General features: G+C 41.4%; 1 protein-coding gene across 1 annotated transcript in view; it reads right to left on the reverse strand.

The window, feature by feature from the left end:
* Window positions 1-11,486, reverse strand: part of ACRC (acidic repeat containing) — a 17,075-nt gene extending 5,589 nt beyond the window's left edge. Inside the window, exons 1-5 of the mRNA XM_009331741.1 lie at window positions 11,482-11,486; window positions 10,323-10,467; window positions 8,345-8,483; window positions 6,169-6,373; window positions 2,717-2,965 (exon numbers count right to left, since the gene is read on the reverse strand). Coding sequence (XP_009330016.1) covers window positions 2,717-2,965; window positions 6,169-6,373; window positions 8,345-8,483; window positions 10,323-10,467; window positions 11,482-11,486 — 743 coding nt within the window. The remainder of the gene's footprint in view (window positions 1-2,716; window positions 2,966-6,168; window positions 6,374-8,344; window positions 8,484-10,322; window positions 10,468-11,481) is intronic.
* Window positions 11,487-18,813: the final 7,327 nt, after the last annotated feature.

The following is an 18,813-nucleotide window of genomic DNA, read 5'->3' on the forward strand; positions in this document are numbered from 1 at the left end:
CGGGTCACTTGATAGAGAGGGTTTACAATCAGACTGTAATTTGGAATATGCATTCTCCAAAAACCCACACCACCTAAGAAAGCTTGTGTTTCCTTTTTATTAGTTGGTGGAGACACGGCTGTTATTTTGTTGATCACATTCATTGGGATTTGACGACGTCCATCTTGCCATTTTATTCCTAAACATTGGATCTCCTGTGCAGGTCCCTTGACCTTACTTTGCTTTATGGCAAAAATGGCCTTCAGAAGGATTTAGACTATTTTCTTCCCTTTCTCAAAAACTTCTCCTGCTGTGTTGCCCCATACGATGATGTCATCAATGTATTGCAGGTGTTCTGGAGCTCCACCCTATTCCGGTGCAGTCTGGATCAGTCCATGGCAAATGGTGGGGCTGTGTTTCCACCCCTGGGGCAGTCGGTTCCAGGTGTACTGGACGCCCCTCCAAGTGAAAGCAAACTGTGGCCTGCACTCTGCTGCCAAAGGGATTGAGAAAAACGTATTAGCGATATCAATTGTGGCATACCACTTGGCTACTTTTGACTCCAATTCGTATTGAAATTCTAGCATGTGTGGCACGGCGGCATGACTTTGTTCAGGCCACGATAGTCTACTGTTAGTCTCCACTGTCCATTAGACTTTCACACTGGCCATATGGGACTGTTAAAGGGTGAGTGAGTCTTGCTGATCACTCCTTGGCTCTCCAGTCAACAAATCAGCTTATGAATGGGAATCAGGGAATCTCGGTGCGATATTGCCACCAGTGCACCGTTGTGGTAGTGATTGGCACCTGTTGGTTTTCGACCTTCAGCAACGCCACAACAGAAGGGTCCTCTGAGAGACCGGACAAGGTAGACAGCTCTTTAATTTCTTCCGTCTCCAAGGCAGCTATACCTAAAGCCCACCGGTACCCTTTCGGGTCCTTGAAATACCCTCTCCTGAGGTAGTCTATGCCAAGGATGCATGGAGCCTCTGGGCCAGTCACAATGGGCTGCTTTTGCCACTCATTTCCAGTTATACTTCGGCTTCCATTGCCGTAACCACCCCCACAGGCCATTTGCCACCATCCATGAGTGAGTATAGAGATTTTTCTCATTCAGCAATATCTAAAGCCAGCTAGATGGCTTTCACTTCTGCAAACTGACTCGATTCACCTTTTCCTTCAGCAGTTTCAGCGACTTGTTGTGTAGGACCCCACACAGCAGCCTTCCACCTCCAATGTCTTCCCACAATACGACAGGGCTTACTGCTTTTCATTTGCTGGTAATTTACTATACAATGGGACCTCTTCAGCGTGAGTTGCCTCCTCTGGCAACACTCCAAAGCTTCAGCCCTCTGGCCAGTCCATGATCACTTCCAAGATTCCTGGGTGGTCAGGGTTTCCCATTCGAGCCCATTGCGTTATCAGTACAACCCACTTAATGTAGCATCAGTTGCATGACCTTTGAACATCCAGCGCAGCACAGGCAATCGAGGTTCTCAGAGGAGCTGTGCTTCAGTACCAACTGTTTCTGAAGCAGCTCAAATGCCTTCATATGCTGCTAATACTACTTCTTCAGTTGGAGAGTAACAGGATTAATACAGGCAGGGCAGGAGGTGAGAAGCAGGGAGAGGTATTCTCGACAGCAAGCAGGGTGACCTGCTGCACATGAAACTAAAAACTAGCTAGGAGAAATCAGAAGCTTTCACGTATTATACCTACACAGCCATGGTTAAACTGAAACAAAGAAGCCTGGTTCATTGACACAGTTGGTATAAAATTGGCATTTATTGATTATTCAAAATTACTATCCCCTGAGCAATTTGTTCACAGCAGACACAAACACTGTAACAGACACATTCAGTCATGTTCTACATGAAAGACTTAAGTCATCTGACTAGACCTTCTCATTCTATGGTGGAAAGTGTTTGAATTTGCTTTCCCCATCCCGACCTTTTGCATCTATTTCAGTGTCTATGAAATCTCAGTGATAGAGGCACAACTGCAATCAAAATTTAATCAGAAAGAGCTTTTATCTCACTAAGGCCAGAGGGCTTTGCAGAAACTCACACTTTCTCTAACAGATTGGAGGCATCATCTACCTACCACTTACTCTTAACAAAAACAGCCAAGGATCACTCAAGAAACTCTCCTTGGGAGAATGCCTGAACTCATGTTGAAGCCTTCCTCAGGTCTGCCCCTTTTCCTGTCTGGAAGTCATCCAGACAGAATCAGAGGACTTTGGTTCATGGGCCTGGATTTTTCTTGCATCTGGCAATCCCAGACAGATGTACACCTAGCAGTTCTTCAGCACATATACAGAGTCTATAGCATATCAGCTACCCAGATGAAAGAGTAAATCCATTGCACACTGGAGTCATTGAAGACATTCTATGAAGCACTACGCGTAAATACCATTCAGAAAATTCTAGCCAAACATAGCAAGTCAGTCCCACGAAGGGCCTAGAACTGCATCTTCCCAGGCACAGGTGGTGTTTATCTGAAGTCTAAGGATACCCTGACTTGTGCATCACCATGGACTTTCTACCATCACTACTTCTTGCTCACTCTTGCCCATTCTAAAGAAGACCTTAAGGCCTTTTCTATTAGAAGTATTTAATGCTAAAATATTAGAATTATCTGGAATCCTCTGAAACACATTCTTAGGCTCATGTTAGACTCATTTACTACTACACAAAATTTAAGTGGCATCAAGAAAGGAAGTGTATTGAGATATTACAAGGAATCTTGAAGCCTAGTTTTTAAAGCAAAATCAGCACTGAGTTTCCGCATGACTTCTGCATGACTCAGCCCATGCTGCTCTCTTTTAGTAAGTCCATAGTTTTCTTTCACGTACTTTGCAAAGGGCATTAGATGTGTCCTAGCAGGAGTGCCATCCTTCCGAGTGGGCTGACTCAGGACCAGCTGCCCCCCACAGAACGCACACACAAAGCGCTCTGTGTCCAGAGACTTGGAATGACGTCCAATCCTGAAATGGAAAAATAAGTACTTTGATTTCACACTTGCAGTAGACAGTACTTGTGGGAAAGGGCTCCTTTCTCTTCTGCCAGGCTACTTAGGTCAGATTTCTAAGCTAGCATTTTAGAATAGGAAACAGACTACATACTTCACACAGTGGAACAATCAATCTGTATTACATATTTCTCTACCCTAGAACTTTTTCCATTGCCTTTTCAGCTTGGTTCCTTCCTCTGTCTCTTTTACTCTCAGCCTAGTAGTATGAAGTGCTACAACATTTTGAAACACCTCTACAACCCATGTATCAACTACCCCTTGGAGTTTCTCCTCAAAGCCATCACCATCTTCTCAATGCTCAGTTGCATCTGAGCAACTAATGCATTGCATAGTCATATTAAACACTTCAGGAAGATTCTTTCATATGTGAAATACTGTTTCCTTCCAATGCTTCTGGAAGTAGCATATATAATCCTGAGGAAAAAATATCCCATGCATGCTTTCTAAGCATGCATTTAGCTCCTAAAGTTAGGAGGAGGAGAATAATTTTTTTTTTTTTAAAAAATCACACCATTGTCAGCCACTTTCCTGGGCTATGCAGAACTGAATTCACAAAACTTCATGCTCTCCCACTGAGACTGAAGTCATTACATACAGAAGCCTGTGGTCAGCTACCTGTGGTCAGTGCACCCTCAGTAAGTTTGCAGACGACACCAAGTTGCGCGGCAGTGTTGATCTGCTCGAGGGTAGGAAGGCTCTGCAGAGGGACCTGGACAGGCTGGATCGATGGGCCGAGGCCAACTGTATGAGATTCAACAAGGCCAAGTGCCGGGTCCTGCACTTCGGCCACAACAACCCCATGCAGCGCTACAGGCTTGGGGAAGAGTGGCTGGAAAGCTGCCTGGCGGAAAAGGACCTGGGGGTGCTGGTCGACAGCCGGCTGAACATGAGCCGGCAGTGTGCCCAGGCGGCCAAGAAGGCCAATGGCATCCTGGCCTGTATCAGAAATAGTGTGGCCAGCAGGAGCAGGGAAGTGATCGTGCCCCTGTACTCAGCACTGGTGAGGCCACACCTCGAATACTGTGTTCAGTTTTGGGCCCCTCACTACAAGAAGGACGTCGAGGTGCTGGAGCGTGTCCAGAGAAGGGCAACAAGGCGGGTGAGGGGTCTGGAGAACAAGCCTTATGAGGAGCGGCTGAGGGAACTGGGGTTGTTTAGCCTGGCGGAAAGGAGGCTGAGGGGAGACCTCATCGCTCTCTACAACTACCTGAAAGGAGGTTGTAGCGAGGTGGGGGTCGGTCTCTTCTCCCAAGGAACAAGCGACAGGACGAGAGGAAACGGCCTCAAGTTGCGCCAGGGGAGGTTTAGATTGGACAGGAGGAAAAATTTCTTTACTGAAAGAGTAGTTAAACATTGGAACAGGCTGGCCAGGGGAGTGGTTGGGTCACCATCCCTGGAAGTATTTAAAAGACGTGTAGATGAGGCGCTTAGGGACATGGTTCAGTGGTCATGGTGGTGTTGGGTTGACAGTTGGACTCAATGATCTTAGAGGTCTTTTCCAACCTTAATGCAAGTAACAAGCGATAGGATGAGAGGAAATGGCCTCAAGTTGCACCAGGCGAGGTTTAGATTGGACGTGAGGAAAAATTTCTTTACTGAAAGAGTGGTTAAACATTGGACCAGGCTGCCCAGGGAAGTGGTTGAGTCACCATCTCCCTGGAGGTATTTAAAAGACGGGTAGATGATGCGCTTAGGGACATGGTTTAGTGGGCATGGTGGTGTTGGGTTGACGGTTGGACTCGATGATCTTAGAGGTCTCTTCCACCCTTAATGATTCTATGATTCTATGAAAAGGCAACACCTTCCATACCCATGAAAGGTAAGAAACCTGTGAAATCACTATAGCAATTATTTCTTCTGCTTGATCCCAGCAACATATATAGTTCTCATTTCACAATGCAGTAAGCAAGACAGAAGTCTGATGACCAGTGTTGCTATCTATCAGTAGATCTGCATCCTAGCTTCAATCCTTCATATCACAGTGCTGCTCACATCTGTGTGGCTGCAGACATCTATTCTTCCTTTAATATATACACAAGCTTGAAAGAGTAAATGAGGTAGAAGATCAACTAGAAAACTGACTATAGCTTTTAGAGCTTTAAACCAATACAAATCATCATATTGTTGGTCTCTACATTTTATTTAGCACTACCATAACAAAGATACAAGATTAGTCAAAATGTTTAGTCTTAATTCAAAGTCATCAAGATACAAAACCCAGAAAGCTTCCTCTGATACTTTGTTCTAATATCTAATTACTGTCACACATTTTGTGCCCAGTTTTTATGGGGACTTGTGCTGCTTCTGAATTCCAGTTACTACTAACTTCTTTCAGCATCAGATCGTCCTCACTATCTTTATAAGGATGAGCATATAAAAAAGTAACTCAGTCCACCATGCCAAGTCTAGTGTTCCCTTGTGGATTGTTTTTCCTTAGATCAAACCTAGATTGTTGTCATGGCACATTCAAAGATGTTACTTTGTAAAACGTAAAATGTGGATAGATTTCAAAAGAACTTGGAACGCCTTACTTGTGCAACACGTGGTAGTACTTTGCTTACATGCATTCTACAGGGATGTGCCAGATCCAGTCACTGCTCCATCAGCATAGGCCCACAAGTATTACTCCTGATGTAGTACTTAGTTAAGACTGGAAATACCACGCCCTGCCAAAAAACCTATAATAGGATCAGTGTTGATCATGAAATCAGAGATAAGTGGTCAAAAACGTTCACAAGTTCACTCAATATTAACTACAGTAGAAGGTGAATCCAAATTTACATCATTTGAGCAATGTTTGAAAAGTGAGAGCAGCCACATGGGGTGTGACCTTTCCCTGCCATGTCCTTCAAAGCTGAGGCACATATTATGATCTCTTACTGCTTCCTAAAGACCTTCCATCACCGCCAAGGTCCTCAGAAGACACTTCTGCCTGTCCTGACCTCTGAACTGGAACTGAAACTACCTGGAAACAAACATGTGAAATCATGTAGCGAGGTTGATGTGGGCTCAGGAAATGTGAAGTGACAACTCAGAGAGTATCCCAATTGCTTCACAGTTTAAGAGACCCATGATTTCTAGACACAGGAGACTGCCAAATTAGAGACAAAGTTAATACATAGTCAAGATCAAAAACAAGATCAAAACATTACTCACGTAGCTTTGCACAGAACACACTCATAGATGAATTTGTAATTAATCTCATAGCTGTGGCATCGTGTTACTATTGGCAGTTCCGGATGAATCACAGCTGATTTATTGGCATAGAATCTCCAGAATTGTCCATGTCCATCGTGAACACCATTGATCAGCCAGGTGGCTGCATGACAAGCCTCATGAATTAGCGTGTCTCGAAGACGATCTTGGGGTAAGGCAAACAAAAGACATTAAGATCTCAGGTATGGGGAAGTACAGACTTTCATCCTTTATCACTGCTTCAGACCTTTGACACTCATTCTTTATTAAGATGCAAGAGTTACTTTGGAAGTTGGAATAACCAAAGTTTTGATAAGACAAAATGCCCTAAAACAAGGTTTTACTCAGTGCATTTCCAGTTTTGTGATTAGCCCTAATTCTGCATCCTAATCTGTTTGGAGGGTTTTTTGTTTGTTTTTGTTTTGTTGCTTGGCTTTGGGTTTTGTGGGGGTTTTTTTTGAGACCTGAAACACCTTTATTTAGACCAAGATTCATTGATTGCTTTTGTAGCATTGATATTTTTAATCCAGAAACAACTACAGCGGAGCACTGAATTTTCTCCACAATTAGAATAGAATATTTCAGTTGGAAGGGACCTACAATGATCATCTAGTCCAACTGCCTGACCAAAAGTTAAAGCATGCTATTAAGGGCATTGTCCAAATGCCTCTTAAACACTGACAGGCTTGGGGCATCGACCACCTATCTAGGAAGCCTGTTCCAGTGTTGCTGACTGTGCCTGATGATTGCGTTATTCTTTAAATGCCTTTCAGGAGTACCCACTATGACCTTCTCCATAATTTTTCCAGGAAGTGAGGTTAAACTAACAGGTCTGTAGTTTCCCGGGTCTTCCCTCACGCCCTTCTTGCAAGTTGGAACAACATTGGCTAGCTTCCAGTCAGCAGGGACCTCCCCAGACTCCCAAGACCTGTGGGAGATGATCGAGAGGGGTCCTGCCATAACATCCGCTAGCTCCTTCAGCACTCTGGGATGAATCCCACCAGGCCCCATGGACTTGTGAACATTCAGCTGATACAGCTGGTCCCTGACAATTCCAGTGTCCGCAAATGGAAAGTCACTGTTCCCATACCCGTGGTCCTCCGACTCAGGGGACCGGGCAGCCCAAGGTCTGCCCGTTTTATTAAAGACTGAGGCAAAAAAAGCATCGAATGCCTCCGCTTTTTCTTCATCCCCATTAGTCAGATGACCATCTTCAACAAGTATCGGCCCAATGTTTCCTTTAGACCTCCTCCTGCTATCAACGTACTTAAAAAAGCCCTTCTTGTTATCTGACACAACGCTGGCCAGGTTCAACTCTGAGCTTTGGCCTTTCATGTCTCCTCCCTGCATATATGAAGCACAGCTCTGATTACAGGCTTCCTGCAAAGCCTGACCTCGCTTCCAGGGATCATCCAATTTCTTTTTCCTCTTCAGCTCCATGAGGAGTTCCCTGTTCAGCCAAGCTCGTCTTCTGCCCCGCTTGCTTGACTCACGACGCACTGGGATTGCCTGCTCCTGTGCTTCTCAAAGGTGCTTCTTAAAAACTGACCAGCACTTGTGGACTCCTAAGCCCTCAAAAGCAGATTCCCAGGGTACTCTGTTGTTTCTCTCAAATCGAATTTATTAAGCTCACTTCAAAATATTCCATTAATTACAAAACTGGTTCTCTTACGGTAACTGCAACATTCGTTTCCCCAAATCAGGAGGGGATGAGGGAGAAATAACAGTTACAGTACCCACCACATAATAAAACTTAATTTAGCACTGACCTGTCTTTATTCCAGCTTTAAATACCACCAACAAGGTGGCTAGCTATGATAGAAGAAATCAGACTTCAGATTGCCATTATAGTACATATAGAATTAGAGTAACCTATAGGTCTTCAAATCAGTAAGAAATATAAACAAAATACTGCAGTTAGCATGAATACATCTCTGTTCTCACATTTTGTAAATTTGTCCAGCCTCTTAGAGGGGTTGTGAGGACGAGTACTAACATTAATGGATTTATTTATTCAAGGTAATCTGAAATTTCAAAGCAGGGTCCAGTTCCAGATCTCTTAGGCCTCTGATTCATGTTTTTATCTCTAGAACTCGCTTTCTCAAAGAAGAATCAACATATCTTTTCTTTTACCTACCTGCAGAGTCACAGACTTTCTCAGAAAGTTCTATGCGAGCATAACGCTTTGCTTCAGGACCTTCTGTCTGCCCAGTTACACAATATCCTGCTGTTTTTCTCATTTTGTTATTCCAGATTATTACCATTTTTTCTGGTAACTGAAAAACAAAACAGTACATATAGTCTGCCCCCTCCTACCTCTCTTATCTTCTTCTGTCCCTCTGGCTTCCCCTTATATTTATTGCAAAGCCAGTAGAGGATGTCTCTGTTAATGTCCTTAACACTGTTGTCACTTAAGATGCAAACCCACCCTCCATGGCTTCTTATTCCCATCATCAGTTTTTCTGTAACCAACACTGGGAGTTTCACAATGCAGGATGAGACAAAAAGTCCCTTAGTTCCTCTCTTCTACCTCCAACAGTGGCTAACACATGCTGCTTAAGAGGAAATGCAAGGACAGGTCAGGCATAAAACAGAATTTCCTCTTCAAAAAAAGTACTCTTCCCAACTGCTAGTCATTTGCAAGACAACACCTCACTGAGCCACAGGTGATTCCTTTGCATTAAGTAGCCCTTAAAGTTGTTTTCTGGTGTTTTGGGGAGAGTGTGTGTGCATATGTTTAAGAATACATATGCAATGTTAGCACCCACAATAGTCTATGATCAGAAGTTCTACAGCTTAATAATTTACAGGTCAAGTACCATCTGCTTTGGTTGTTCTGAACCTGCAACTTGCCATTTTAAGTTGATGAGCCTTCACGCTGTGAGAGAGTCAATAATCACCCCTTGCTTATCCTCTATGCTGCTCCTGATTTTATAAGCCCTCATCATATCTATCGTGGTTAGCTCTGTTCTTTTTTTAACAGTTTTCTGTCATCTAAATTAATTAATGAGCTTAAGTAAATGGTCCAACAGTACTAAGTGCCAGCACAGGTAACGGCTGAAACACTGAGGAGCAAGATATTTTGCTTTCAGCAATAGTGAGCCTGTTCAGCTCGGCTTTATGTGAAATCATGACCTCATCCTGTCCTTGGTCAGCTCAACAATATTTTCTCAGCTGCACACAAACATTTTCCTTCTTGAAGGAAATTCGATTGGAATTAAAGGGCAGCATCCTTCCTTTCAAGGATGTTTCTCACCAGAGGAGGGTCTCCAGTATCCCAGAAGATGTAAAGGTCAAGACAGCAGTTCTCTGAAATTGAACCTTCAATTTGAAACACAACTTATAGCTTTAAGTTCAGTCAAAACTGTTATTCAAAGGATAAGCAGCTTTTTAATCTGTTCCAGAATGGCAGACATGAACATGCAATAAGAATGAATAAAGATTGCATGTAGCATGACTAAGCATGAGGCAACAGGCCCTAACAACAAAGGGAAGTGCTTTTATCCATCAGCTCCCTACTCCCCAGTGTACGCTCCCACCGCTTGCATTTTGTCAGCTGCAGGCAAGAAAGTTGTGCTACAAAACTAGCTATTAGGCTGTGGTAATGCTGCAGAGTTCACTAGTACGTGTTACTTCAGTAAAAGCTAAATGAGCAATGGTGGTAGGCAACCTCGAGCTTCTTTCAGCAGCAGAAAGCCATAGCTGCCTTTGCTGGGGTCTACTACCACAGAGGCAGCAAGAGAAACATTCGTGGGCTGCTGAGTTGATGACCATGCAGGTACTAGAAAATACATGAAGATAAATATCAGTCACCTCTTCAAAGAGGAAACTGATCCAAGGCCCCTCATGTAGCAGTTTCTCTCATTAAGGACTCTTGGACACACTTAAGGATGGTACACCATTACAGCTGGGAAAGCAAGCCAAGCTGAAAACCGCTGCATCACAGTGGTGATAAACCCCTTCCAAAGAAATTGCTTGAACTAATTCAAACATAAGCCATTGCTATAAAGCTTAACTTCTACTAACTGAAGAGGATAAAGAACAATCCAATCAAAAAGGGAGGAGCAACGTATTAACCAGCATTTTAGAATTGTAGTTTTTGTTTTGAAGCCAACCTTCTGCTCAAAGATGGTATTATTATACAGACAATAGAGCTTCTGTGCCAGCTCCTCTTTATTTTTCTTGAAATACTTCACATAGTGGGAAGATGGATTTGAGAGATCTTGCAAGAAACAGCCAGGCACCGAGCACACCCTGAGCCTGCAAGAAAAGCCATTAAGCAGTTTACTGAAGTACTGAGATATCACATTGAAAAATAATGGCCACTTTATAGCCAATAAAGATCTCTGGCATGCTGCCACTGGCATAAACCTCTCCTGACTCTTTTCACTAGCTTGCCCTCACAAGGCCAGTGGGGTGCACAGGCTTAACTGTCTTCTTCCCCCGTCAGGAGCATGAAGGTGCAGAGCTGTTGCAGTAGTTCTGCAGTTAGTTCATTAATTCACAAAACTAGATTATGAGGACTCCTAAGTAGGAGAAGAGGGTAGCTCAGATCTTTGTGACACAGCAAGCCACAATTATACCAAAACTTGATCAATATATGAACAGCCTTGATCACCCACAATAAAGGTATATTTTCAGAAATATAGCCAAAGATGTTCTGGGAATCCTCAGGAATTCATTCAGAGGAAGTAGATATTCCACTAGGATCACTAACTCCAATACTGCAGCACTCTGACAAAGCATCAGCTTTGATGACATCATTTAAATGTTTTGTATTTGTATACACAATTACAAAATGACTAAAGAAAATGTCACATGGCTAAAAGGCAGAATAAAGGCAGCTATTAGAAATGAAAAAGACATTCTTCTGAAAAGCTTAAGCTGCATCCACTTATAGAAAAAGAAACATGAACTTCGCAAGTTATAACAATACAGGTCAAAAATATCAAGACAAGCTTGTTAAAAGGCATGAATTACTAATAGAATCAGTTTTGATATATTTTCAGAGGCAGGCATCTGGATAGACAGAATCTGTAGGGCCAGCGCACGTTAGAAGTATGCTGTGCCAAGACAAGGAATAGCAAGAAAGCTAACATTTACAAAGAAGATTTGACATTTGTCAGATTTATTTGTCATCAATTCCTCTAAGTGGAGATTAGCTTACATTCTCCCTGGTATACCCGAGACTGAAAGCTTTGTTTTCCAGCTACTTAACCATTAACAACTGCTGAATTGGTAGCAGAAGTTTCTAGGTACCAGAAAAATCAAAACGTCATCCTAGCCAAAATGCTTAGCATCTCTTTGTCCATCTATAATGGTCCTAGAACATAGTAAAGATGGAGAAACACTTACCTTTTCTCTGTCTTTGCTGATTGTGAGCAACTGACCAATTCATTTCTATGAATTCTTGCAGAAGCCATTATCCTGGAAGGTGTTTCTTGAAGTGAAATGGAGTTTGGCCTTGGTGTCTTGACGCCCTCCCCTTTCAAGGGCTGGGCATCTTCCCAGGGTGGCTTGATGTTTTCTAGTTCAACAGAAAGAGTCACAGGATTACACACTGTCAAACAATCGGGAGCACAGATGTCAGCAACCAGGTAACAGACAACAGTGAAAAAAGCCAAATATTCCACCTCAGCATACACACTCTTACTGTGCATACTTGAATGCAAAGGCTTTTACAACTGATGGAAAGGTAATTTGCCGTTATATACTACAAAAATTACCATTCAATGAAGGAGTGGCAGACTCCAAACTTTCAAACATCAGCTAGGAGGAAGTGAAGGGAAAAGCATTTGTGACCTCATTCAGGCATTTCACCAGTTCAAAATACATCACCAGCACATTGAGAGCAGTAATGCAGAGAGACACCATTTGAACAAAAAAAAAATCGTTCTAACCTTCTGTCATGTACCGTAAGTCACGTTGTTTGTTTCACAGGCAAATTCTGATCAGATAGCTGCCTATTTCCACAGTCCACATCTGGACAGATTGCTAAAATGACTGACCCTCACACCAGAAATCAAGGACCGCTTCAAGGTTTGCAGTTTCAGTAGATGTTCTCTCTGCTGGCTTTTCTATAACTGTTTCCCTATTTGGGCCACTTGTCTCCTTTCACTATTCAACCATATACAGAGAAGCCAACGCAGCTGCCAGCTCACTTCTAGAATAATATGTTTTCTAGACCACATTGGAATATTTCAATTAAACAAAAAAATTTGCTCTTTCCCGGGCATATTTCTATGTTGTCAGCCATCCTCTTCCATAGGTCTCCTTGCCCTGAACTAGTCCTTGTTAGTGAGGAACGCACTCTTCTAGAAAGAGATTTGTTCTCACCTGCTCTTACTCAGCAATAGCCCTTTTCCCCTTGCAACTAACTTCAGTTAGTCAAAGGAGAGAAGCTACTAATTTAGGAAATTCTCATTATAGACTGTATTTTAAATAAAGTCAATTATAAATCCAAATACTAAATTAACAGCATCTAAACTGCTCAAAATTTCAGTCTTACCAAAATGACAGCTTCACATTAACTGCTATCATACATAAAAAAGTTACTTAACATCGTTCAAAACCACCAGTTAGATTTGTTTTCAGAACAATTTTAAAAACTAAAAATTCCTACAATTATAGGAATTATAAAAACAAGCAATAGTGAAAAACTTAAATCTTGATACCACAAGACTAGTAAAATCACTTTTCAGGATGCTCAGAGGAATAATTTCTGATTGCATCAAATTCAATTGCAAGATGCTGGGTTGCACTTCTAAAGCATATGCCACACAAACGAAAAGTATTAGGCAATTAGCACTACCATTGCTGTCAACAGATAGCTTGCAAGTTAGCTAAGAACAATTGCTTACCCATTGTGCTTGGCTGGTAGACAGTTTTACTTGTGCTTAAGATTGGTTTTCGGGGTATACTTCGTTTCCTTATCCGTTCTATTAATGATTTAAATTCATCATCTGAGCTATCTGATTCTACCTCTGTACTTTGTCGTAGTGCCACAGTTGGCACTTTATCTTCTGTACTCTTTTCACAGCTTCCTTCCTTCCTTCTAACAAGCAAATCTGGACTGCCTCTGGAAATTGACTCTTTCAGATTTTGTGGAGGTGGGAGTTTTATGCACCCCTGACTCTCTTTCGAGTCTTTCACTCCCCCTTTTTGGTAGTCATGCCATGAACTTTCTACAAAGACAGAATCTTCAGTGCCACTTGAAGCCTCTGGATACTGCAATTCTTGGCAGCAAGTGTTTTTCTTTCCAGAAGTCATCAACTTCTTAGAGGTCTGAAGATCCTTCTGTGCTGCAATTCAAAAGAAACAGCTTAAAGTTTTGGTAATTTTATTTAGGAGACCTGCCTCTGTCTTAACACAAAAAAATCCCTTGAAAGATAGGAAAACACAAAGAACAGAAAGATATCTTTGCTTTTTCTTTATTACACCCTGCTTATTTACCATCATACTAAATGGAAAGTCACTGAAATATGTATTAAAAAAAAAAAGTAGCTTAAACCCCAGGTATGTATACATCAGTCATCAGGCCTAACAATCCTGAGTAGGTAGCTAGTGCTGGCATAATCTTCATTCCCAGTAACAAAAGCTACATGCATGTAAGAGTAAGGCTGAACATTTCATATTGAAGTTTTATAAAACCACCAAGTGAAGGGTGACTTAAAAAACGCTCAGCCTTAGCGGATTGGACCATAGCCTACAGCACAGAGTGCACACTTGCCAACAAACAAGGCTTCTGACATCTCAGATTTGACCTATCAAGATCAAGGCATCATGTCAGATCTATTGGTGACATTTTTTTAAATGATGCTTCTGGTCCACTTTGCTTCCCCCATTTCCCCTCCAGAAACCATTCCATTAGCTTTTCACAGCCTGCAGCTGGCATACATGTTTCAGGGTTGACGTTCACACCAGCTGCAAAAGATCCTGCCCTTCTTGATCAGGGGTCAGAGCTTCTCCAGGTTTACATGAGATCCCTGTTATCATCCCTCATCTACTAGAATTCTATCACCTGATCGCTGGCCTAGTGGCTGTCAAGAATTCCAGAGCCCTGTTCACTCTCTTCTAGGAAAGTCCAGTTTGCTTGTTATCAATGAGAAGCACACTAGACAGCTGTAGTCAGGCTCTGAATATTAGTAAACCAAGGCACTTTCCACCCCTTGGGGGAAAACAGGGATCCTGCTCAGACAAGCACCGACACACCTCAAGTCATGGTTTGCCAGAGAGTCTTGTAGCCAGTGTTAACAGGATTACACATGGGACCTTGGCTAAAGAAGCTCCAAATTAAAGACTATCTGTGGCTCTGCAACACCCATAGGCAAGACTGATGCCTGACTGTCAACATCTATATCAAGTTAAAGGTATCTAGCTTAATAAGTTACCTTCTTTCTTTACTCAAGTGTCTTTTGGCCACAGAATGAGCTGGTACAGCCATAGGAATGCTGTTTTGTGTATCCCAAGTCCTCTCTCCACAGTGATCATCCCCTATTTGCAGCTCAGTCTAATCAACCATGAGTTGCTACTCTTTTCACAGACCCAAATACTAGCATAGTCCACAGTATCTGCAGACCTACAGCAATGCTTCAAAATGTACACTTGTCAGAACAGTATGACCATGCTTCCCTCTGTTACCCCCAGAGGAAACAGAAAAGCCTCTCCTCTTACCCTCAAGGAAGAGACAAAGCGATCTTATGTTTAACAAGTTCTCTCAGAAATTTATTAGCTCAGTAATGAATGCTGTCTTTCCACCCATTAAAATTCCTGCTTCATATTTGCTGTTGGACAGTTACTTACCATTCTTTGTTGTGCTCTTTCTCACTTTAAAGTCCAAGAAGAAATCATCCAAGTCATCGATTAAGTCCTTCAAACTGTAAAACAAGAAAATAATGTGAAAAAAGGTAGGCATAAGCAGGAAAACAGAAGAGTAAGTTTGCCTTACTAAAAAAGCAAACCCAAAAAATCCACACAATATAACATTATCAGTTGCTCACAGCAAATGTTACCAGCTACGTCCATTAATAGGACTGGCAATAGAGCACATACACCTCCAAACATCCCATTTTACATTTGACCTGAACATAAAGATTGAACATACAACAGTTCTGTCTGTACTCACTCCTATACACATATCTGCCTATGAATCACTAGAACTTTTGACCATTTTTCTGTATTCTGAATAGTAGATGTGATACAGAAAACATATATAAACATTGAAAAATCAGCACCCACCTTGCATCTGTCTTTTTAGAAACAGATTTGGGAGTTTTCATTCTAGCTACAACTGAAATAATAAAACATTAATTAAGAACAAAGTTCTGTTTCTTTTGTTATGCATTTTTTAAGAGAAAAGTTTGTAACTAGTAAAAATTCAGTCTAAAGTCTTACCAAAAAAAACCCCACCCCAAACAACAAACATAAGAATCCTTTACATATAATTCCAGCTCTCAATTCCTCAAAGCTGACAGGAGCTGTCTAGCATTTCCTTCATTATTCAATCCTTGCCTAGCACAAAGCCAAATAAGAAGTGCTGTCACATGTCTTGCAGTATCCAGTATAGCCTCCTCACATATCTAGATCATTGGGGGTGGAATTGAATGGGTTTATCAATATTTTATCCAAGCATTTCAATGACTGCAGGCAGTAGTTTTCCTACTGCAAAGAGGTATCCATACACTTATTCCACTAAGTGACTCCAAAAAAATGTTCAAAATGGTAACAATAACACCCCACTGCAGAACAGCAATTCAACACTACTTCTCAGAAACAAATGTGTTTTAATCACTCCAGGAATATTGTGGTGACTGCTAAACATGAAAACACGGTTCAGGCAGTGGTACTGCACATGCTTGAAGAACATAATGGGCCAAAATAGCAGTTAAGGAGTGTTTGTTCTCACAATCTGAAGCTGCATGCATGACTTCAATGGGATTATAAACTTTTGCACTATGCCATAAGCCCAAAACCAGAAGACAGGTTTGCTTGATAAAGTTTTTATGGCTGATTGATAGATTCTGGTACCAGGAAGAACAGCAGAGCTACACCCAAATGCTACCCTGAAAGCACACTAAAGTTAAAAAGCATAGGATGGGACTGAATGTTGTCCTCTCTGAAGAAGAACAGAAGGGGGGAAAAAAAGAATTCAAGATCTTGAAGCTCAAAAAGTATTTGGAGCAGTAAGTTATTTTCAGTTTTAGCACCCAGTAGTCTTCACCACTACCTTCATTACAAAAGAAGTAAACACAGCATCTGCTGCCTTCCAAGCCACCACATCAAGGTGGCTCATTGAAGCACAAATGGCCAGCAGCCAGAAGCTTTCCTAGATGATCATAACCACAGTGTTCCTAGACCATGAAGCAGCACCAAACTAATAAGGCTGACAGCCAGTCACAGGAAACCAAAAGCTTACAGAAAAATAAGACTTCCTACTTAATAAATCAATTCTCTTTAGTTTCTTGTCTCTTAGCACATATTTTCATTTAACTCTTTCCTACAATTGTCACTATAGTGATAGTATGGCAATAGAATAGCTTTGTAAATACTCTGCTCCAAGCCCCAACTAGTTACTCTCAGTTACCTTCCATGCCAGAGCTGACACGACTTTGGCCTCAACAGCCTCCTGGATGGAGGAGGCAAAAGAAGAGTAGAAAAGAAGAGCAGACTATCAAATATTTAAGTTTAAAAAATTACAGGAAAGTGAACAGTGACCTAATGAATGGACAGCATTGAAACATCTATCAGATTTAAAAGCCCAGAGGTAGGTAGTGCAGGAACTATACACTGCACATTTTAATTCAATGGGACAAAAGTACTAAGGCTTAACAATGCTTAAGATCATTCACATAGCACTGAGCTGGAGCACAGCATGAACTCTAAAGTAATGAGAAATCTGCTTTAAAAGCAGCTGAACTAACACGAGAGTGATATGCAAAAGGCAAAATAAGCAGATATAACTTGTTGCCTTACCATTTCTACCATCTCTGTTCAAAAGTTGAATATGCAGAGAGGAACATATTGCAAGATTTACAAACCTTTAAATTACTTACCAGTCTGAAACCCACTTGAGATGTGGTAGAGCCATGATTAGTCCATCTCAGGAACAAGCTAAATAGAACTCTTGCAACAGGAAAAAACCCAGCATGTACCCAACTACCCTAGCACAAAATAATACTCATAATGGCTATTACAAAAAAGAAAAATATGAATACCAGGTTTTGTATGAACAGGCTAAACATAAAGATAAGAAGTTATGCACAGCAGAAGCCACCACGTAAAATTTAGTATTCAATTCCATCTTACCAAGACCTTGAGCCACTATGAAAAGCCAAAAACATCCCTCCAGCTGGTTAAGACTCATGCAGCAAAAGCTGTGACACGTAAGAGGGAATTCTGAGTAGTTTAGACATGTGTTTGGAACAGTAACTGCTTAGAGAAAATGTTTATTCAAAGATGCTCCGTAGACTAAGAAGGAAGCAAGTGAGTGACAGGGAGCAGACAAAACTGAGGCAAGAAGAAAAAAAATTATGCAAGGCAAAAAGCATCCAAGGTTGAGACACGAGATTCAAGAACGCTCACTATGGCATATAGCTACCAACACTGCACTGCAAGGAGAAAACGTACATTGCAGCAGGAGCAACGAGAGAAAATCAGCGTAAAAACTGCTTCACTATAACCAGATAGAAATGCATCCTTTTCAGAAAACAAACTAACATGTGCGATTACTCACACATTTCAAATTCATCATCACTGCTGGAAGAGAAGTACAGGGCATGGCTGCAAAAAATGAAATGCAGAATAGTATCAAAAACATTAGGTCAACAGCAAGTAGATCTGCTGGTCTGAAATACCAAATATATACCGAGACCCAAATATATTCTGAAAAAACACTGAACATCTCAAATAGGTTAAACTGCTTTAAATTATTTAAAATAGAAATATTAGAACTTACATAGTTCTTACAAATTTCAATATACACGTTCAACATTCAAGTAGTAATCAATTGCTGTCAAAATCTGAAAGATTGAACTGTTTGGAGACACAGGCTTAGGACACTGCATTGGTTTAAGTTCAAATTAGGTATCAGAAGTCGGAAGGGATAGAAAGCTTGTTTCTCATCTTACACGATACACGACCACATAAAGAACGCAATGTCATATTAAGTCTGAAACCTCAAAACATGCAACAATGAGAAACAAGCTGCTTTTGCATAAAGTCCACTTTAATATGGTTGGCACAAGTATTTAGCAAACTGCAGTAGCTTTCATAAAGCTATTTTAAGACGCAGAATGGATGCATTACCACTTGGACTGCAATTCTCATGCAAATGTAGAGGCAAGCCATAATACTCTTAACAAATAATTTGTTTCATTTTCTGACAAAACCCAAGCGTTAACAACTTGAAAAATACACCATGCAATTGCCTAAAAATACGAAGACAGCTTCTTTTAATTACATTAAAGTTACCCAAACCTCAAAGACTGTAATTCTGAAACATGCTAATACCTATCAATTATCATAAAACAATTGAGGGCGTAATCTAAAATTACGTTTAGATATGATCAATAAAAATAACGAAGGACGCGAGGACGGGGCTGCTGCCCC

This window comes from Pygoscelis adeliae, unplaced genomic scaffold (genome assembly GCF_000699105.1).
Source record: "Pygoscelis adeliae isolate BGI_AS28 unplaced genomic scaffold, ASM69910v1 Scaffold79, whole genome shotgun sequence".
Classification (NCBI taxonomy): domain Eukaryota; kingdom Metazoa; phylum Chordata; class Aves; order Sphenisciformes; family Spheniscidae; genus Pygoscelis; species Pygoscelis adeliae.